We start from the raw sequence: 23,361 nt of genomic DNA, 5'->3' as shown, positions 1-23,361 counted from the left end.
AAATGCAGGTGCGTGTGTTCAATCTCACTCACTCTCTCTCACTCTCTTTCTCTCTCTCTCTCTCCCTCTCTCTCCGGCCGTAAGCGAAGGAAGGACAGGCGCACCTGCATCTCTCCACTGACCGCTCATTCACAAGAGGACACTGCATCTCCACAAGCTGAAATTTCGCCTAATGGAGTTTTCACTCTTGCTTTATATCCCCGTGTTTATTTGCTAAAGTTTTGCCGAAGTAATGAAGGTTTGAGGATGCGTTTTTTGGAGATGTATCACTGATGCGCATCTCATCAGCCTCCAGCAGAACACCAGCATGATGGAATAGGCGTTTTTCTCCCCTCCTTCACAATGGGATTATTCAAACTTTATTTTGCGCTTTGCGCTGTCGGACTTTTCTATGGTAAGCTCAGTATTTGTCAGATGTCTTATTGCTAGTGAATTTCAGCAACGGGATTGGGTACCTGTATCAACTGGTTTTATTTTTGGCTACTCAGTGGATTATGATCACATGTAACATTTATGCTATTTATACAACATATTATATTAATATGTAAAAAGTATAATAATAAAATATTATAAAACTTAAATTTATTGAAGTAATTTATAATTATATAATAGGCTATTAAAAGGTGTGTGTGTGTGTATATATATATATATATATATATATATATATATATATATATATATATATATATATACATACAATGTATATGTACATTATATTCATGTATATATGTATTCATGTATATATATATATATATATATATATATATATATATATATGTATATTCATGTATATATGTATTCATGTATATATGTATGAATATATGACTACGTATTTAAATATATAATATTTACTACTATATATCAAAATGATACATTTTCTTTAAGTGAAAAAATCACTTTTTGTGGGGAAAATAGTAAGCTATGTACACTAAAGTGTTTTATGCAAAAAAGTGTGTTAATGTACCATTCATTTTGTGTGATGGTGTTTTGGAGTTTGTATGAGCACGTTAATTATTCATGGCTCATGGAAAAGCCAGTGTTGATTAAATTTAATATATATTAATATATTAAGTGGGTTTCTGTTTTACCAGATTTATCGTTGTGGTCATCAGTGTATTTAAATTTACAAAAGCAGATTTTTGAAGTAAAGTGTCGTTTTATTTTATATTTTCTACAAATATAGAATGCGACTCACTATATTTAATTGTTTTATTCAATTCTGTTTGTATCAGAGAAAGTGATTTTCTATTCCATTCCTCATGTTAATGTTCCCTTAGTTTCAGGTTTCGGGGTTGATCCAGCATTACATGTGGACATTTTCCAGGAGTTTGATCTTGTGAGGTCAAGTGCTGGAGTCTCCCAGGTCCAGGGGTTCCACAATGAGAGCAGAGCATATCTGTTTGAAGGTACGAGTAACTGGCTTTTCACAAGTCAATTGAACTGGCATGTGGGTCTTTGATTTTGTTGAAGCGTCACAGTGTAACTGACATTGAGCAGCTTTCCAGAAAAAGCATTCGCACTGAGCCTTGTCAATTTAGAGCAATTGGAATCCATTGTGAACATCTGGTGAGAGGAAACAGCCAGGCAGACAGCTGGTTTAAAACGGCATAATTCCAGATCCCACTTAATCTCTCATGAAAAATGGATCAACCCAACAGTGAAACATCAGTCCCAGGAGTAAACAGGCTCCTGTGTTGAGCAGCAAGTTCTTGCCCATCAAAGAATTGTCATCCCATTCAGGAGATGCAGTTAATGAGGACAGTGAGTAGAGAAGGGAATAACATCTGGCTCCATGGCCCACTCTAAATGCCATGATGATGCTGTGTATTGCTCTAGAGTTACAGTATGATAAATAGGATCAGTTATTAAAGAATTCAGTTTCTAGCATCTGCTGGATCTATTTGCAAGCAGTCTCTTTAATTAAATAAACTCAAAATAACACTATCTCAGGGTAACAGGAGTAAAAAACACGATAAACATAACAACTACAATGTAGCGATGAGATCAGACAAAGACTGAACCAAACACAGGGCTAAATATACACCGGGACTCACTGGGACTAGATAACAAGATAATTAACAAGACACAGGTGGCACACATGAGGGTAAATCAAAAACCATAGTGACAAATAAACACAGACAAAGGAAACTGATCTAGAGACAGTAAAAACCAACTCAAACACAGACCAAACGTGACAATTACTCTATTTTGTTCTGTTCATTGGTCTATTCTGTACTAATAAGTGTATTTGCTCCATTCTATTCTATTCTATTCTATTCTATTCTATTCTATTCTATTCTATTCTATTCTATTCTATTCTATTCTATTCTATTCTATTCTGCTGTGTTTGTTTGTGTGTGTGGCTGTGATACTGTACGTCTAGTTTATTTTAATCTATTCCGTTTTATTATATGTATACTGAACTGTGCTCTATTTTGTTCTGTTCTATTCTATGTCTATTCCTTGCTGTTCAATATCTACTATATTCTAGTATTTGTCTATTCTGTTCCATGCTCTTTGGTGTCTGATTCTATTCCATTCCATATGTCTGGTCTACTGTATTCTGTTCTATTTTTTTATTCTTAGTCTGTCCTGTTCTACACTATTCCACATCTATTCTATTCTAATTCTGATCTGCTGTATTCAATTCTTTTTATACTCTATTATCAGTGTAGTTTACTCTATTCTATTCTATTCTATTCTATTCTATTCTATTCTATTCTATTCTATTCTATTCTATTCTATTATATGTCTGCTCTGCTGTATTCTACTTTGTTCTACTCTGTTTAGTGTTTCAAATTTAGTCTGTTCTGTTCTATTAAATCAAATTCCATTCTGTTCATCTGGAGGGATCTGTCCAGGTCTGACAGATTTAGCAGATCTGTCTATAGCATTGGTGTCCCTCTGGTGATTTATAGGTGGTTGTTTATCCAGATTGACATCCCACTTTGAGCAGTTTGGGTTAAGTGTCTTGTTCAAGGGCACAATGGTGATGGTCATTCTCTGCTTTCTGGCTCAACCACTTTTCAGCACCTTAGGACAAAACCGCCAGCCTTTTATTCACTTAAGCTCTATGCTGTCACCACTCCCGTGACCTATAATGATGACAGATTTTAATGCATGCAGTAACGTTCTGGGTTTGCAGTTAGCCAGCATCTGTGTCATCACTTCTGTTCCGCACTGCAGTTCTGGGGAATGTATTTATACTGGATACAATCTACGTGTGCAACTGTACACCCATAAACACACACACACACACACACACACACACACACACAAAAGGTACACACTGCATTAGACAGACTTAGGATGCATACATATTTGGCGAAAAAAATAAATTCTGGTATTCTAGGATAAGCAGAGGCATTTGATATCTGTGGAAGCAATAGTCTTGTTCTAATTTGGGCAGGTGGCACCTCCACAGTATTGATTGGCGCTCCAGTAAATGCCAGTGGGAATTGCGGAATTGGGATCTAACAGACAGGCTCCGAGACAAGGTCATAAATGTGCAGAATGCAGATGAGAGACCTATCAATGTCTGTCAATGACATCCTTGCTGTTCTGTTTATAAAGAAGGGGAAAAGAGAAGTGGGGAGGATGGGTTGATATCAGAGGTAATTCAAGGCTAAACGTGCTGTTGTGACACTGTAGCCAGACATTGTGTAAGTGTCGGTGGGCGGTATGAACAAAATCTTGAATCCAGTTGCGGAGCCAAAGGGGTGTCCTGGATTCCACTGGGCACCCCTGACATCTGATTGGCCTTCCAGGGTGCCACACTAAAATTTACTTCACTATACTGGCAGTTTGATGCGGATTGAAATTTCATTTAATCTTTTGTTGAAAGCAGCATTTATTTTGATGTGCGGCGGCCACTCCATGTGTAAAACTATAGTTCCGCCACTGCTTATATAATAGAAAGAGAAATTTAAGTGAATAATTCATCCAGAAATGAAAATTCTGCCATTATTTACTCATCATTCTAAACCTCTATGATATTTGTGGACTGCAAAAGGTGAATTTTTGAATATCCTGGACACTGTTCTCAATATAATGACAGTGACTGAGGCTGTCAAGCTCCAAAATGTCAAAACAAGCACCAAAAAGTATCATAAAAGTGGTCCATCATGCATATTTTTGTAGAAGCTAGAGCAAAGATAGAAAAATAGCCCAGTGGCCCGAGTCGATTCTCTTCAATGAATCTGTTGATCCAGTTCACAAAACCTCAATGATTCATTCATGAATTGGACTGATCTGGTTCTCACTGACTCAGTGATTCAGTGAATCATTCACAGCCCACTGGGTGGGAAGACTATCAGTAAACAATGTCTTAAATAAGACACTTCCAACAGAAGATTTGGAATAACATGAGAGTGGGAAAAAGGCAGAACTGAAATGTTTTGTATAAACCATCTCTTTATATACTTTATTTAAGCTTTCTGATTATTTCTTTTAATTGCATCCTGATGGACACAAACCAAAAGATATAGCTGAATCTCTGCCTTTAAAATGTTTTATATGTATAACATTTCAGTGCCCAGTGCTAATATGAGTGTGAATGTTTTTCTGAATAACTTGTCTTGACTGAATTAATTAATAAGTAAATGGGTGGAACAGAGCAGCAGCAAACAATAAAAGAAAGAAGTTTGGCACAATTGTACCTCTTCCGTCAGACCTGGTGCTGACTGGGTCTTTTAAGTGCCAGGATCAGATTCCTGCTTATTCATCAGCTATTTGAGTATGCAGTCAAGAGGGACATTAGCTAAGTGTTTCTCCTGCCCAAGGATGCGGCCTGGACCAGACGAATACTCTACGTCACTCGTATCACTCAACCTGCATCCCACAATTGAGATTCCATGTCTCGACTTTGTGTCTGCAGTAAGATCACATATTTTGCAGAGACTTAACCTCCTGAGACCCTGCGTCCTCATATGAGGACGTTACATTTTTGCCTCTTGACACAATGATAGTCAAATTTGTAAATCTTAGACATGTTGGCCACATTTAGGGACACTGCCCACACCATCTTGTGGTGATATAACAACATTACACCAATGTCAGTGAGAAGAAAATGGCTGGAAAATCAGCAAAATATCAGCAAAACACTTCCCGAAAGAAAAATGACCCAGGTAAAAAATCTATTCAAATTATATGAATGAAACAAATGTATTTATGTACAATACTGTCTCCATCATCATATGGGGATTAAAATTTGACATATTTTAGTAATAGTAGCACTCCAGGACATCAGTAAATGTGAAGCACTCGTTTGAGGACATTGGGACTATATTACGTTATTTATTCTACCATGTGGTTAGCTAAACTTGGGAATTTTTAGACGGATCGCAATAGCATTGAAAAAACAAAATTTGTCTGTGTGTGTGTGTGTGTGTGTGTGTGTGTGTGTGTGTGTGTGTGTGTGTAAGCATGAATTATTGAGTTAACATGGAAAAACTGGTTTGCTTTAGTGCAGAAAACTGGTAAAAATCAAGAATTTCAAAATGAAAGTGAGCCAATAAGTGGCCTTCTACTGCTCCCTGCTGGCCATTACCAGTACTATTATAAAAATCAGATTTTGTCAAGTGTTAATCACTTCATTTGTACTGACACTTCACATAATTGCTAGTAAAATGGTAAATTATAGACCCACTGTCCTTGCATGAGGACATCATATGGTAAAACATAGACCCACTGTCCTTGCATGAGGACATCATTTTCTGCAAAAACTACTTCCAGTACAAAAACAAATTTTAGTTATTATACTTATTAGGTCCAACTTATCCCAAATAGCAAGAACAATTATAAAATGCACACCAGGCAAGCTCTCGGGTATCAGGAGGTTGGGATACTTCACTCAAAAATTATGTAATTTACTCACCCTGTATGGCTTTCTTTCTTATGTGGGATACAAAAGAAGACGTTTAGCAGACTGAAAAGATAAGAGTGTGAGTGAATGACAGAATTTTCATTCATTAACTGTTCATTTAATAATCTCATCTCTGCTGCATTGCTTCAAGCCTTGGTCACACAGCTTTGAGGCAAGGAATAATGGACCTATGTCTTCTGATTAATGCAATGTTAATTTGAGGAGAGACACTTGTTCGATTTGTCATTATAATAGGCTGTGAATAATTCATCAGTTGTAAATTAGTTTTTTTTAATATATTGGCTTTAAACTATCATTACGGTACTGTTCGTTACAATGGTGTTAGGACACACTTTTAAGTGCTTGCATCATTAGTAGTCTGACTTTTGATCAATTTAAGTGCTTTTTAGATGTAATTGCTCATATTATTGCTGGCATGGATACTCGACATCACTAGAAAAAAACTTCCCAGCAACCTTCTTGAAAGGTTTTTAATTTAAATTCTGCCAGAATAGTGTCGACAGAGTTACATAATCTGCATCACACGGTGTTTATCTTGCTCCCAGGAGCACAGTTCTCGTTTATCATTATTGAAGTTATTGGTTCTCTTGAGGCACAGCTGGGCTGGGGTGTTTGATAACTTGGAGCGATTGATTATATCATGATGTAAAAAAAAAAAAAAACTTCCTTGCTGAAAGGTGAGTGTATCCTCATGGCCTGAAAACTGGGAACTTGAATGTCAGAGATGAATAAACTAGCTTTTATGTTTATTTAAAAATGATCTAATATATAAATATTAAAAATATATATTTATTTATTTAGCTAACTCTGTCTGTACATATTTGTAACCATGTATTTATATTTTAATATTTAGCTCTTTATCAGTTATTTATTTTATATAGATTTTACATGTATTTATTTAAAGGGTCATTACTGGTCATTTGCATAATTTCCTTGCAGATAGCCAGCAGTTCCTTGCTTCTCTTTGACCTTTAAATGCTGCCATCCAATGGCGATCACGATTGAAGGATAGCACATCCTAGATGACGTGTCGATCCAATGGGAATTAATCAGAGAGGTGTCAGAAAAAACCCTGTTTTCCTAGCACTACCCCAGAGGAACCGTCCTGGAATCCATTAGATCAGCTGTGGTGTCCTCTGTGGATTGTTGAGGTTACCAGGTTAGCTTCAGCTCACTGTCATACAGTGTATTTGAGTAATGAAGGCGGCGAAACTCTGCTTTATTCCTGCCATACAATAGGCTCACGGCTGCAGCTTACAACTCCCCTGAGCTTTACTTGACAATAGCTACAGAGCATTAGTGTTCCCCGGTTGGCCTTTATGTGTGTGCGAGTGAGTGTGTTGCATTTTTTTTTTTCACCTTTTGAGAGGAATAGACCCAGACATTTCTTATGTTTTGACAGGACTGATTTAAACATTCGTCCCCGAGGAGACAGTCAACTTCCTGTGTCCGCCTTAGCCAACTCATCACGTCTCCCAGTGTGTTTCCTCCTTCCTTCTGTTTCTTTCTTTTTATTTTTGTGCTATTGCCACTCACGTCAGTGTCACAAGCCACGTGTCCCACATGTCTACCATCCTCATTTCCTTAAAAATTTAATTTGTATGCTTATATAATTGTCATGATCATGTTTTCTTTTAGTCTTGTTTTTATTCTTAGGGGTCATTTACATGACACCAACTAAAAACGGAAAACTTTATGCGTTTTGGGGGCCTGTGTGGACGGTGCTCACAAGTTTATTTTGTATTAATCCCGATATGTGCGTGGAAAATTACGTATGCACATATGCTGGTTTTGTGCGTAGCCTACATGCAACGTTTATACATCAGGCCCTAGAGCTGTTGATGCTATTTGACTAATTGTTCTGAAAAATCACATCAAGAATTTGCTATCCTGCTCTGTTAGGTGAAAAGGCAGCAATGAAATAAAATGCATGCACTGTTTATGTTGTTTTTTGACACAATAAAAAAAACTGAATAGACATTATGGTGAAAAATCCTTTCTTAGGTGCAGATGGTATGGTTTCTTTTCAGCGGGGGGTTAACCCGACCATGCTAACCAGCAAAACTTTGACCCCTTGGTATTTATCACGCTCATTTATTCTGCTTAGTTCAGTATTCACACTGGCTCCAGAGTGGATATTTAAAACATAAATTTCACCAGATGGTCCCTTTTGGTGCAAAACGGCCATAGTTATCTCCATCATGGTCTGGAAACTAAAGTCACTTGCTTTCTGCTTCTATGCCGCTTTTGTTTGGTACCAGTAGTTATGAGCATAAATGATTAACAAACTCAATTACAAGTCGATAATTGTGTTGTGTACAGTACTTGACATAATAGGATGGATGGATCAAACATTTTCATCTGTCTGATCTGTTCTGTGTTATATATATTTTATATGTTTATTGCTCTCCTTTTCTGTCTTTTTTGTCACTCTCTCCATCAGGCTCATCTAGGAATGCAAGAGCTTCCCTCAAGGCAGCAGAGAGAATTCTTCAGAAGTTGAGAGGAAGAACAGAGTTCACTCTTCTACTGACTCTCAAACAGGAGAAGTTCAGCTCAGGAGTGCTGCTGTCCATCCACTATGGAGAACAGAGGTATCTATCTATCTATCTATCTATCTGTCTGTCTGTCTGTCTGTCTGTCTGTCTGTCTGTCTGTCTGTCTGTCTGTCTGTCTGTCTGTCTGTCTGTCTGTCTGTCTGTCTGTCTGTCTGTCTATCTATCTATCTATCTATCTATCTATCTATCTATCTATCTATCTATCTATCTATCTATCTATCTATCTATCTATCTATCTATCTATCTATCTATCTATCTACCTCTCTCTCTCTCTCTCTCTCTCTCTCTCTCTCTCTCTCTCTCTCTCTCTCTCTCTCTCTCTCTCTCTCTCTCTCTCTCTCTCTCTCTCTCTCTCTCTCTCTCTCTCTCTCTCTCTCTCTCATTCACCTATCTGTGCATCCAGAGGTAGGCTTTTGCTCCAGTAAAACCTTCTTTCTATTTTTTTTCTATTTTAATTGACTGTTTCTCAGAGGAACACATAATCTCTTCTCCCGATGGAATGTCTGAAACATTTCTGATTAGAGTGTCCACTGACATTTCTTAAACACTCACAGTATTGATTCTACCACATCTTTAAGGTCAGCACTCGGAGTACTGGCCAAGAAATTCATGGATCACTGCTCGTCTTCACATTCATTCAGAACTCACACATTCCCCATAGCCCCGCATTTTTTTCCCTGCTGTTTTTCCACATTCCAGAATTTAATAACAACCAATTGGCAGCTTAACCTGCTGAAGTATTGTGCATGGGAACATAAGAGCTATGGCAGCAGTTATTTCCCAGAGTTCTTATAAGATTTTAAGCAACTGATTCATGATTATGACTTTTCACGAAGTAAATCTGTTTCCTTGGCTTCCTCCTTAGGTTTCTGGAGGTAGAGAGCAGCGGTCTGCGTAATGAGATCCGTCTCTTCTTCCAAACCTCAGACCAGCGGCAGCAGAAAGAGGTCTTCCCCTATAGTCTGGCAGATGGACACTGGCACAAAGTCTCCCTGGCATTCAGCGCCACCCAAGTGGTGCTCCATATTGACTGCAACAGGTGAATGGCTTGAAAATAAAAGGACCAACAGAGATGGATTTGAATGCCTTGTATTCGTACTTATCAGTGTTCACTCATTGCTTTTTATTTGTACTTGCTTTCAGAATTTACGAAAGGATTATGGAGATGCCATCTATGGACTTTCCCAGAGGAACAAACATCTGGCTTGGTCAAAGAAATGACGCACATGGATTCTTCAGGGTACAACATAGCCTTGCACATTGAAAATTGACCATAAAATATGTAAAAGTTGTACATTAGTCCTGTCTACATCTTTCTGACTTGCTTTCTGCAATATCTTTCTGTCAGGGAGTGATGCAAGATGTTCAATTGGTAGTCGTACCCCATGGATACATCGTACAGTGCCCAGATCTCAATCGTAGTAAGTGCATGCTCTCTGTAGACGGCACAGAAAAAAAATGCACTTTGTTTACTCACTGGTCTGGAAATGCCATTAATGCACGTTCACCACTTTTGCAGCTTGTCCCACTTGTAATGATTTCCATGGGCTGGTTCAGAAGATCATGGAACTTCAAGATATTTTAGCTAAAACATCAAACAAGGCAAGTTAAAATATTTAGCATTGGGGTAGCCTGACTTCAAAAACAGATTTTTCTGCTTGCTCGATTTATTTAATTATACTGAGCTAATGCAAAATAATTGTTGAAAAAAAAATGTCATTCTGTGCAATGAATTTAAATTTGTAATTTACAAGTTTATTCAATCTAATTGGGACTAAATCATTCATTTGAGAAGGGAATTTTCTATTTCCCAGCATGCTCTGCACAGAACTAGATGAGAAATGTTGAAACTAAGCATTTTAGGTGGTTTGGTCTGTTAGGGTTAACTTGGGCTTTAAATTAATTTTTGTTATATTTTGGGGGTTACTTATATGGTGAAGAGTGGAAAAAACGGTACTTTAGGATGCTAATGTTGCTATTGTTAGTAGTTTAGAAAGGTATTGAGTTAGAGATGTGTTTGATTTTATTGGGACTTGTTTAATTTCTTTCCACTACACGAGGTTTGTACGGAGCCCCAAGAGGGACATGGTGATGGAAAAAAATATGAGATGGGAGGAAAAAACATATTTTAATGCTTTTGCTTTCCCTCGAAAAATGCTTGCTTTCTCCTGAGAAAACTTTGTGTTTGCTCGCAAGAGTTCTTTGCAAGTAAATACAAAGTTTCTCTGGAGAACGCAAACATTTTGTGAGCCGACGTAAAGTTTATTGTGGGAATACAAAAGCATTGACTTATAATTTTTCCTTCAATCAATCTATTTTTTTTTTAAATGTCACTAGTTTTTATTTGCTATGGTCTGTTTAATGTCCTTAATAGTGAACACAAACGCTGCCTTCATCATAAAACTCTTATTCCCCTCTCCTTCTAACATTTATTTTTTGCTTGCTCTTCTTTTTTTGTATCGCCTCCCACTATATTGATTCATCATTCAGTCACAGCCTCTCTTCTTCCTCGTGTCTTTATTGTGCTGTAGTTGGCACTTGCCGAAGAGAAGATGAAGTACTTGGATGGATGTTACTGTGAGAGGACGTGTACCCTGAACGGAGAGATATACAGGGACGATGATGCTTGGATAGATGGATGCAGAAACTGCACATGCTCAGTAAGCTCATGAATTCCCAGGACGGGGAAACTTAGGATTGTTTGTTTGGGATTTTAAACAAGAGATGTCTATCCAAACTACAAACTCAAGGGCCTTTCACAATTGCAATGATTTTCAGCGACAGAGCAACTAGAAATCATTATTTTTCATTGATAGTTGGCTATTTGAGACATGAATGACTGTGCAAATTATAGAAACAAGCTATGATGTGACTACTACGTGTGGGAAGCATTATTTTCCTCTACCCTAAGGGGACATGGTGATGGAAAAAAAATTCAATGCTTTTAATGCTCTTACAAAACTTTATTATGTTCGAAGTATATTACAAAAGTATTACGTTCTCCCCAAAACTTTGTGTTCACTCACGAAACATTTGCTTTTATTTTAGCAAAACGATTTTAAACCAAATAAAAAAATAGAATTTTTCCTACTTTATTTCAATCATAAAGTTTTTGTGAGTGCACAACATTTCTCAGAGGAAAGCTAAAGTTTTGTAGAAAACGTAAAAGTATTGAAATATACGAGTTTTCCTCACATTTTTTTTTTTACATTGATTTAAGCCTTTAAGCCGGGGCTCTGTAATATGGAAGTTTGTATCCACCATGAAATGAAAAAAATACAAAATTCAGACTTTTCAGAATTCTCACAATTAAGACTTTTTTTCTCACGATTGCAAATTTATTTTTCACAATTCTGACCTTTTTTATTTCTTTATAACATGCAATATAGCGAGTTTATATCTCACAATTCTGAGAAAAAAAGTCTCCGAATTGTGAGATAAAGTCGCAATTACCTTTTTTTGATTCCCTGCTTCCACCACAGAATTAAATATCCACACATCCTTAAATCATTGTACATTGTACATAAGTTTTGAAGCCATAGTACAGAAGTTTGGCAAGTCTAGCTGTTTTGTAGTTGTCAGTGTTGTAACGCACGACTATTTGTTGGGATTTGTTTTAGTCTAAGTTGCCTGCATCATTCATGAAATGTCTGATTCTGTTTGCTTATTTTGCTGAATCATGTGATTGTGAAGCTGTTTTATTGACGATGATGATGAGGAGGAGGAGGATGATGATGGTGTGTGTGTTCCACCTGCAGAATGGTACAGTGGAGTGTGAGAGTATTTTCTGCCCACCCCCTCAGTGCCCTCCTGATACAGCTCCAATCTACATGCCTGGAGAATGCTGTAAAGAGTGCCAGCGTGAGTACACACACTCACACACACAAAATGAGGCCACGCATCTATAGAGCTGCATATATTTAACAACTTTTCCTCTCTCACCCTTTGTCTCATGCTTGCTCCTTTATCTCTATCTTTTTCCACCCAAAATCTTTTATATAATCATTCTCTGGTCTTGATGACAAACTGACCACATCCCTGTGTTGCTAGGTTACCGCTGCCACAAATTTGAATGTCAACACACACACAACGCTGTCACACACATTCTCTGGTATCATTAATAATTCAAGGCCAGTGTGCAGCATGTTGTGTTTGAGTGAGCAGAGCTAATGTGCAGAAGCTAATAGCAGTTTGACTGATGACCAGGGCTTTATTTAACACTGCGTTCTGGTTGGCTTAATCTAACATGCTAGTTCAATCAATGCTTTACTGGTTTGCGCTCTAAAGCGCTTTGTTTTGTCTCTATCCTCTTAATTTCTTGAGTGTTCCTTGTTTTCTTCTTTTTTTTCTCTTTATATCTTTCTGTCTTTAGCTGTGTGTCTGTTCAGAGGAAGAGTGTACGTGGAAGGTGATCGTAAGAGCGTACATGACTCTGAGGGAAACTGTCTGCTGTTTGAATGCAGGGTGAGTAGTGTAACTGCAGGCCAATGGTCGAAAGGTTTTCAGCAGGCCCAAACCAGAATCTGACCCTTCTGCAATCTTCTGCACTCCTTTTTGAATTGTGCGGATGTGTTAATTGGAGCTGCGAGAACTGCACTCTTATTTGTAGATGAAAGCATGATCAATCATAATACGTCATAAATAAACACACAATGGGTGGATGACATGAATGATGGGAATTTGAATTCTGTGGAAATCTGAGTTCTGCTGGCGCTGATTCTACCTGGGCCTGGTTATGAATTGGAATGCCAAGCAGCATGTGAATTCTGTCTGGGTCTGGGTTTGATTATGAATTTGAATTCCAAGCAGAATTTGAAGTCGATCTGGTTCTGGTTATAAATTGGAATTCCAGGGAGAATTAGATTTTTTTTTTTTTTTCTAGGTATGGTTAGGAATTGGAATTCCAGGCAGAATTTGAATTCTGTCTGAGCCTGGTTAAGAATTTGAATTCCAAGAAGCTTTTGAATCTGAATTTGAATTCTATCTGGGTCTGGTTATATATTTGAATTACAGGCAGAATTTGAATTCTGTCTGGGTCTAATTATGAATTTGAATTCTGTTTGGGCCTGGTTATATATTTGAATTTCAGGCAGAATTTGAATCTGAATTTGAATTCTGTCTGGGTCTAATTATGAATTTGAATTCTAGGCAGAATCTGAATTTGAATTCTGTCTGCGTCTGTTTGTGAGTTTGAATTCAAGGCAGAATTAGACTATTTTTCTGAGCCTGGCTATGAATTTTAATTCTAAGCAGCATTTGAATTCAGGCAGAATTTGAATTATGTCTGAGCCTGGTTAAGAATTTGAATTCCAAGCAGCTTTTGAATCTGAATTTGAATTCTATCTGGGTCTGGTTATATATTTGAATTACAGGCAGAATTTCAATCTGAATTTGAATTCTGTCTGGGACTGGGTCTAATTATGAATTTGAATTCTGTTTGGGCACGGTTATATATTTGAATTTCAGGCAGAATTTGAATCTGAATTTGAATTCTGTCTGGGTCTAATTATGAATTTGAATTCTAGGCAGAATCTGAATTTGAATTCTGTCTGCGGCTGTTTGTGAGTTTGAATTCAAGGCAGAATTAGACTATTTTTCTGAGCCTGGTTATAAATTTTAATTCTAAGCAGCATTTGAATTCAGGCAGAATTTGAATTATGTCTGAGCTCGTCCAAACTGGTCAAGCTGGTTGGTCATGTTCCAGAAATCATCTGGATGATCTTGGAAGTTGGTTTGTTGCTTGAACCAGCTTAGAAAAAGCTATCGTTCTCAGAAACTAGCATCTTAACTAGCAGCTAGCATTTTAACCTGAATGTTTGACTTGCAAGATTAATTGAATAAACTCTTGTTTGTGTGTTTGCAGGATCGAAGCATGCGTAGGGTTGAGATGACTACTTGTCCAGAGCTGAACTGCCCAGAGTCAGAGCAGATCACACTCACAGACCGCTGCTGCAAAGTGTGCAGAGGTGCGACACACTCACACACGCAGAAGCAACACACACCTTCTACACTCCACTGATTGGAGTCATATTAAGGGCAGCCACCTTTGACACTGTGCACACAAACTAGATTTGTGCTCAACACCAAACCATGACTGTGCATGACAGCAAACATCTATTCCAGTCTTCACACGTATAACCACACACACACATAACACCCCATTGTAACAGTGATGCTTCAAAGGGCAGGTAATGCTTGACTTTACCGCACCTCTCATAGTTCACATATCGAGCCACAGTGTACACTGAAGTAACAATTTTTTTTAAAGAATCTTGTGGTGTGAAAAATTATTTTTTTAAAGTACAAATAGTCTATGTATTCTTTCTAATATTTTAATTATTTTCTCAAATTTTCAAGTTAAAATATCTAATCAATTTATTTGACAAGCAACACTGCATAAGATATCGTTTTTCTTTACTTGTTTTCAATGTGTAAGAGACGAATGTACAGTTACATTTAAGATACAATCTATTAAAACAAGGCTTAATAGGCTTAGTAAACTGATTTTAAGGATGTTTGTTGGAAAACAAGTAAAAAGACCAATTAAAACCCCATTAAGAAGTAATTTATTAACAATTATAAAATAATTAGCATAATGCTGTTTAAAATGGTTTAAGATGGTGTATATAGCCTGTCACACCACAGGCGATGTCCCAAAACGTCCCAACATGCTATGTAATGCCATTTACCAAGGAGTAGGTGAACAATAAATCCACCCCAACTGAATGTACTGTATAGTTTTTCATCTATTAGTATGAGCTGAAAATGTGTCAACACGGGAGGGAAAAGTGTCATTTATAATCCATCAATTATAAATGTCAGATTTTAGGCATTGCATAGCACTTCTACTTTATCTCACTCCCAGGGCATGATTTCTGTGCTGATGGGCACAACCGCAATTGTGTGGAGAATTCGGACTGCATTAACCTAGAGGCAGGAGCTTGCTGCAGTTGTAAAGAGGGATATCATGCGCTCAGGGACGACAGCGCCTACTGCCAAGGTATTCAAACTCCCACAGACAAACCTGCCACAGATTTGCTTGCTTAAAATTTCTGTTTTGTAAAAGCAAATAACAGGGTTTTCACAAATCACTAAATTGCCTGCAATCACAGAAGGAGGAGTTGCCGATAAAAGCTGTTGACTGGTGATTACTTAGTGTCTCGCTGAATGAATATTTCAGCACCACTATTATCCTTACAGCTGTAATTAATGCATTTTAAACCCTGGAGTTCATGCTGTGCGAGTGTGTGTACAGATGTGAAGGGGGATTCCTGTGGCTCACTGGCTTTTAATAGGATGTACCCTTGTCTAAACATACACGGCAGCCCAGCGAGTATGTGATGGATATTTATTTCCACACAAAAGACTAATGACTATTTTTTTTTTTTTTACCATAATTGAACAACTTGCTTTGTCTTAATGTGACCTTTGTCACTGTGATTCACAGTAGGACACCTCCGGCATAGACAATCAATAATAATATATATATATATATATATATATGTATATGTATATACTGTATATAACAAAAGTGTTTCGACATTGAAATTACACACATCAGCTTTAAATAATGCCTCTATATGAAAGACTGTGTCTGTTAGTTTGGGTGAAATTCAGCATGTTTACGTGGACTGTTGTACTCTGTAGTTTGCAGCAGCCTCGGGCATATGGATAATACCAGTGCCAATGCGGCTCTGAAAAAAAACGTTAAATTATTAATTTGGGATTCATATCTTCTAGAACAAAAGCGGCCGAAAAAGGCATTATATTTTCAATTACAAAAGTGATGAGAGAGTTTTATTCCTCCTCAGTTTAGGCTCTGAATCCCACACAGCAGACACATTGGGACAGATAAGATTTTGGAGAATTTCCCTCCACTATTTACTGTTACGCCAAACATATTGCTCTGATGGATTTACAGTTTGGTTACAGCTGCCCTGCAATGCTATCTTAAAAAAGAAGCTTGACTTTATCAGTCAATGGCTGAAGCAACTGGTAAACAAAGGCTATATATTATAATTATTATTTCTCAAAAGTGGTTGCTATGCTCTGTGTTTGTAATTAAGATTTTTTTTTAAAGAATATACTATCTCTTGTTTTCAGAGAATTCTTTCTATTTATTTTTTTTTCTAGTTATTTATTTTTATATGGTTGGTTGGTTGGTTGGTTGGATGATGTATGGATGCATGGATGTATGGATGCATGGAGGATTGGTTGGTTGAATGATGATGGATGGACAGGTTATTGTTTGGATGATTGATGGATGGACAGTTGGTTGGTTGGATGGATGATGGATGGGTGGTTTGGTTGGTTGTTTGGATGATGAATATATGGATGCATTGATGATTGGTTAGTTGGGGTGCATGGATGGATGGTTTAGTTGGTTGATTGACAGGTTGGATGATGGATGGATGATGGATGGATGGATGGATGGTTGGTTGGTTGGTTGGTTGGTTGGTTGGTTGGTTGGTTGGTTGGATGAATGATTGGAGTTGTGGGTGCGGTGGATGTATGGATGTATGGAGTGGTGGTGGGATGGATGGATGGATGGATGGATGGTTGGTTTGGTTGGTTGGATATATGGATGCATGGATGGATGGATGGAAGGATGGATTGATGGTTTGGTCGGTTGGTGGGTTGGAGTGGTGGGTGGGATGGATGGATGGATGGATGGTTGGTTGGTCTGGTTGGTTGGATGATGGAGATGTGGATGCATGGATGGATGGATGAATGGATGGAAGGAAGGATGGATTGATGGTGTGGTCGGTTGGTGGGTTGGAGTGGTGGGTGGGATGGATGGATGGATATATGGTTGATGGATTTGTTAGTTCGATGGATGAATTTTTATTATAAGCATAAAAGTCACAAAAATCAGTTCAGTACAATACTTTATCTCAAGCAACTGTTTCTTTATTAAATATATCTTGTTTTAAGGATATTTGTACTGGGAAAGAGACAAAATGCTGATTAAGAACATGATTTTGTGCTTTTTGTAGAATTTGTAGATTGGTTGGTTGAGAAGAAAAAAAATGTAAGAAAGATTATATAAAGTATTCTTGAGGAGGAGAGAGTGGGTGGACTGAAGGACAAGAGCGTCTCTATGAAAAGTGTAAAAACTGGAGGCTGAGAAAGTGAAGGAGGTGGAGGAAAGGGACAGAAAGTGAAAGGTCTAGAAGTGCTCTGTGTTTTGTAAATGCAGAACTGAACTGAGACACAGTACATTACTGTACATTATTTTCAAAAGTTATTCAGACCTTTAACTCTTTAGATGTATTTATCTCCTTTCTGTCATCAATGCTGCCAAACCTTCAGGAAGATGCACAAAAAGTTTAAATGCTTAAACTGCAGCTATGAAAAGTTTGTTTAATTGTTTGGTTCCATGGAAGTCAAATGGAGGCAACAAAAGCTTGATTAAATAATTACATCATTTTTGTGCTTTCCCTTAAATATTCTTTGAAACATTCAAACATGGTGTTGGCGTTCCTGTTATTTTACAGTCTTAGCAGTTTCCTGCAGCAGTGTGAACAGTAATGTTATTCGCTCATAATGTAAGGACTGGATCTTCCAGCACTCTTGACAAATGCTGTTAATTGATCACAGCTGCAGTGTGAATGGGTTTTTTTTGGCAAAGCTTCTTCCCAAATGTTTTGAGAACTGTGTTCTGTTCAGGTCATGGTACAGAGTGTCTTGTGTTCTGCTATGGTTTGCAGATATCGATGAGTGTGCAGAGGGGAAACACTACTGCAGGGAGAACACGATGTGTATGAACACACCCGGATCCTTTATGTGTGTCTGTCACACCGGCTACGTCCGTATTGATGATTACTCCTGCACAGGTGAGTACAGAGAACATTATAATGTGTGTGTGTGTGTGTGTGTGTTGTTTTTTATTTTTGTTTTTGCCAGGGATATCTAATTAATTATTGGGGAGAATGCAGGCTGCATTCAAACCTGAATCTATCAGAATAGCACCATGGCTTATGTGTCATTAAAATGTTTTTAAAGACCCCATAAAATCATTTGATAAGGTACGTTTAACATATTTTCTGGTATTTTCATTTTTGCTCTGGCGAACTGCACTCAGAATTTTTTTTTATTGCTTTTTTCACCTTTTAAAAAATATGATTCACATTTGTGAATAAGTAGACTTAATTTAAAAATCATATAAACAATCACCTGAGTTTCTTTCTTTCTTTCTTTCTTTCTTTCTTTCTTTCTTTCTTTCTTTCTTTCTTTCTTTCTTTCTTTCTTTCTTTCTTGATTTATTTAAATCAATTATTATACTAATTTAATTTAATTTAATTTAATTTAATTTAATTTAATTTAATTTTATTTAATTTTATTTTATTTTATTTTATTTTATTTTATTTAATTTAATTTAATTTAATTTAATTTAATTTAATTTAATTTAATTTAATTTAATTTAATTTAATTTAATTTAATTTTATTTAATTTAATTTAATTTAATTTAATTTAATTTAATTTAATTTAATTTAATTTAATTTAATTTAATTTAATTTAATTTTATTTTATTTTATTTTATTTTATATTATTTTATTATTTTATTTTATTTTATTTTATTTTATTTTATTTTATTTTATTTTATTTTGTTTTGTTTTGTGTTATACCTGTTAATCTACAGTAGGAGCCGGTTCTGTTATGTTGTGTTTAGTGTTAGTTTAATAGCATTATTTTTGTGCTATTTTTAACATTTTAATATAAGTAAATAAAGGAATGTTGTTTGATTTAATTACTAATATATAAATAATTAGAATTCTAAATATATTACATCTCCAGGCAACATACAGACACAACAAAATATTATTGTTTACATATACATGTTATATGCATCAAGCATTGTTTAACATTGTTTTAACAATGAGTGCAATAGAGGAAGTACAAGAATGAAACAAAAAGTTCAAGAAAGGCAGCATATGCGAAAGTTTTCACTGATGGAAAGTACAGATGGTACGTGTTCCTGATCTTTAACTTAAAAAAGCAATTAAATCTCTTCAGGAGCACAGGATAAGGAAGCGAAACACGGTGCAAGGGAACAGCTACACGAATCTTAGTCCTTCTGTGACCTACTTTAAAACTCAATTAATTACAACAGAGTCTGGGAAGGTTTCTATCTCGATAAATACACAAAAAAGCATAAATAAAACTGCACCTGGGCTGTAAGGAGCATCATGGCCAACAACAATTCAGCTTTTATTTTAGAAACTATTCTAGATTTGTTTTCTTTCTGCTGATTATCTGCTGAAATCCATGAGTAATCAAGGCCAGCTGCATTGTTATTATTTATTGCTATTATTTTCAAGTAGTCTGCATTACACCGACCTCACCATCAAGTTCTCTGACCTCTGCTCATTTTAATGCTGCATGTTGTTGTTTTGTAATGGAAAGGGCTTGATTATTGTGAAAGCACAAGCGCACTATGGAACAAGCTTCAGCATTGCTTGCGTTTCATTGCTTTCTTCAAGCAAACCTGCATACTCAGTGGTTGATGAGGAAACTTACTTGTATCATTTGAATAGACTTGAGCCCCAAACATATTTGGAGGTGTCGAGTCAGTTATAATGTTATAATGTTGCCTGTCTAGAACGTGTGTTTTTTGGTCATAGAAAGTGTTGGTTTTCACAGTGACCTTTCAAAGGCTAAAACTCTACTCTAGAATCATAGAATTCAGATTTGGTTTGTTCCTCTGAGTTTGTGTCTTCTTCTCAAAACGTACAGGTGAGAGATGCCTTTTAATTTAAATGCACACCCTGCTTCTTTTATATCAATTTAATAAAATCATTACTCACAGCAGTTATCAGTTTAACTCTATTTAATCTCTTTTTCTTCCCTCCGGATATCTAGCCCATTGATGATTGGTTGAAAGCCGTGCGTCTGTTGTTGATTGGCTCACAGCTGTGCATCTGCTTCTGTTCTGACTTAGAGTCTCAGTGAGGCTGGCGTTCTGATGGCAAAACATTATTATTTTCAATTATTCATGTGTGCAGTCACACAGAGTTTGCCTGTGGGGTTTTTATGAGATAATCTGCAGGCTGCAGTCACGTCAGCTGAAACTGGAATTCATTTAATTTGAAGCTGTAATAGACTTTACCTGATATAAAACGAGAACACTTTTAATCAGCCGATCTTATTTTAATTTAAAACATCAGACGTTATTTAAATGACTGTAATTATTTTAATTGTGCTCCACTGTTTCCATATCTGTTCATTATTGCTCTGTCTTGCCTTCATGATCGGCTCAGTGATATTTACCAATTGCATCCTTTACTCTGCAATGAACAAACTTGTTGGCATGATAAGAGGTTTTGTCAGTTACATGAACAGTACCAGTTATTAGTTAGCATTTGTTGTTATAAAAAAGAGTAAATGGCATTGATAATGGACATTGTGGAGTTCCTCTTTCCTTTCTTTACGTGTCTCTCACACAATTCCTCATTAGTTCCTCTTGAGCGGTCAGCAGATGTTAAGCTCAAAAGAATGTTAGTCCCCAATCAGCTCATTTATGGACTGAGATGTCAGTGTAAATGTTTCTTCAAAGATCAGAGAGATTTCACCTTCGTTTAGTTTCTATTTTTCAAGGGATAGTTCACCTCGACATTCGTCATTTACTCACCCTCATGTCATCCAAATCCGTTTGACTTTGCTCATGGAACACAAAAGGAGATGTTTTGAAGTATGTTCATGCTGTTCTGTTACTGTACATACAGTGAAAGTGGATGGTGACCACTTTTGTTTTCCACAGAATAATTAAGTCATACAGGTTTTTGAAAGACGAGGATGAGAAAATGATTATAATTTTTGGATGTACCATCCCTTTTATGTACAAACACAAAAACAAGAATCATCTCTTCCAAAAGCGATTTTGTTGCATGCTTGAGAAGAGGCACAGAACGAATATGGTTTTGAAAAGAAGCAGAGCGTTCAGATTGAATATGTGATCTGCATTTATGTTGTTGAACGATTTTCAATTCAGCTGTAAATGCATCCTGGGATGTTCATTGATGAGGAACCGCAGCATAAAACACCCAACCAATCAACATCATTCATCAGTCAAAATGCTTTTTAATGAGATGATTTAATGACATTTTAATGAGTGCGATTTAAAGATCTGTGTTGTAAGATTTATGACTAAAGTTGATTAAGCAATTTCACTTCACTGGGGGGAATTTGAGGAGATGAAAAGTAACACGTGGTGAAGAAAAAGACACCAGACAGGTGTAAACACTGGGATTTTGGGAGATAAAACAGAAGAGAAGGAAACTCTTAGGAGGTGTAGATAGATAGATAGATAGATAGATAGATAGAGAGAGAGATAGAGAGAGAGAGGAGAGAGAGAGAGAGAGAGAGAGAGAGAGAGAGAGAGAGAGAGAGAGAGAGAGAGAGAGAGAGAGAGAGAGAGAGAGAGAGAGAGAGAGAGAGAGAGAAGAGAGAGAGAGAGAGAGAGAGAGAGAGAGAGAGAGAGAGAGAGAGAGAGAGTGAGTGAGTGAGTGAGTGAGTGAGTGAGTGAGAGTGAGTGAGTGAGTGAGTGAGTGAGTGAGTGAGTGAGTGAGTGAGTGAGTGAGTGAGTGAGTGAGTGAGTGAGTGAGTGAGTGAGTGAGTGAGTGAGTGAGTGAGTGAGTGAGTGAGTGAGTGAGTGAGTGAGTGAGTGAGTGACAGACAGACAGACAGACAGACAGACATACTACGAGAAGCAGAGAGAACATTCTCTATTTTCCACCTGGTGGTAGCTGACAGATCTGCCCATCTGGAAGCTAGAAATTAAATGAATATGTGTGAGAGAAGGAGAGAAGAGCCTTGTTAATGAATAATTAGGAGGATAATTGATGTCACTTTAGCTGTCATAGTCAGATGAGTCAACACAGATGAGAAATCAGACCACACAAACACGTCCACAGTGAGGGATTCATCTCAGTCAAACGCTGCTTGGCATGACCGTAATATTAATGCTTGAGATAAACAGGGATGGCATCGGGGAAGCCAATGGAGCTGGTATTGGACCAAATTGTTTTGTTTTTTCTTTTTGGTCTTACAATGAGGAGAAAAAGAAAAATCATATTAAAAACTACAGTTCAATTTAAGCTCCACAACAGTAATGTAAAGTATGTATGAACAATGGATGTTCAGTCTTATATTTGCTAAATAAAATGACAGTGTTGTTTTTATGAGGTTCACTGAAGTTTCACCACTGTTTTCTTTCAACGCTATCTCACGACCAATTCGTACGAGTGAGTAAAATGTGACTGATTCGTACGATTAGTCTAAACCCCAGTGACGGTTGGGTTTAGGGGCGGGGTCAGGGGTAGGTCGTAAAAAATGCACGATTCAGCAAAAATCGTACAAATTCGTACGAGTGTGGTCATATGAACTGCCGTGAGATCAGGTTGTTGTTTTTTTACAGAGTAATTTCACAATTCACTCTGAGAGTCTCTCCGATTCTCCTTAACTCTTGTCTGCTTTGGGAACATTTTGGCCCAAACAGAAATTAATGAGTCTCTGAAGCAGAGGAACTTTCATTGGCATTTCAAGCAGTCCTAGCAAAGGCCTGGGGTCACCTGGAGGTCATTTCAAGACTGTAACAAATGATTGTTGAATGTTTCATGATCAAGTTCAATTCGAGATTCAAGAAAGATTTTTCATTTTTATTACTGAACTGTTGAACCCTGTTCTTTAACAATAAATGGACTGCTTTGCTGTCCTTATTATAAATCAGTGTTTTAGTCCAGTATAGTCATGTCAGAGTCGCTGAAGAGTTTTACCAGTGTCCCTGTTCACTGCAGTCTGACTTGAAACATTTAATTGCCATTTTACTGTGCATATTGTAGAAAACCCATCAAACTGTAATGAGGATGGAAGGATAGAACAGTGCAAGCTAATTTTGAGCCTGCATTATTTATACAAAAA

At 36.9% G+C, this 23,361-nt stretch overlaps 1 protein-coding gene across 1 annotated transcript in view; it reads left to right on the top strand.

Moving 5' to 3' along the window:
• Window positions 1-342: 342 nt before the first annotated feature.
• nell2b (neural EGFL like 2b) overlaps window positions 343-23,361 on the top strand; it is a gene marked incomplete at its 5' end in the record, with an annotated part of 43,921 nt that continues 20,902 nt past the window's right edge. The window contains 13 exons of the mRNA XM_081364511.1: window positions 343-394; window positions 1,278-1,406; window positions 8,328-8,478; window positions 9,308-9,481; window positions 9,586-9,682; window positions 9,791-9,863; window positions 9,962-10,044; window positions 10,974-11,102; window positions 12,201-12,303; window positions 12,815-12,906; window positions 14,306-14,408; window positions 15,308-15,442; window positions 18,153-18,278. Coding sequence (XP_081220637.1) covers window positions 343-394; window positions 1,278-1,406; window positions 8,328-8,478; window positions 9,308-9,481; window positions 9,586-9,682; window positions 9,791-9,863; window positions 9,962-10,044; window positions 10,974-11,102; window positions 12,201-12,303; window positions 12,815-12,906; window positions 14,306-14,408; window positions 15,308-15,442; window positions 18,153-18,278 — 1,447 coding nt within the window. The remainder of the gene's footprint in view (window positions 395-1,277; window positions 1,407-8,327; window positions 8,479-9,307; window positions 9,482-9,585; window positions 9,683-9,790; window positions 9,864-9,961; window positions 10,045-10,973; window positions 11,103-12,200; window positions 12,304-12,814; window positions 12,907-14,305; window positions 14,409-15,307; window positions 15,443-18,152; window positions 18,279-23,361) is intronic.

The sequence above is a fragment of the Scardinius erythrophthalmus genome (assembly GCF_964197995.2).
Source record: "Scardinius erythrophthalmus genome assembly, chromosome: 4".
NCBI classification, from domain to species: Eukaryota; Metazoa; Chordata; class Actinopteri; order Cypriniformes; family Leuciscidae; genus Scardinius; species Scardinius erythrophthalmus.
The sequence above is the reverse complement of the archived record's forward strand: the minus strand, read 5'-3'. Positions and strand labels throughout refer to the sequence as shown.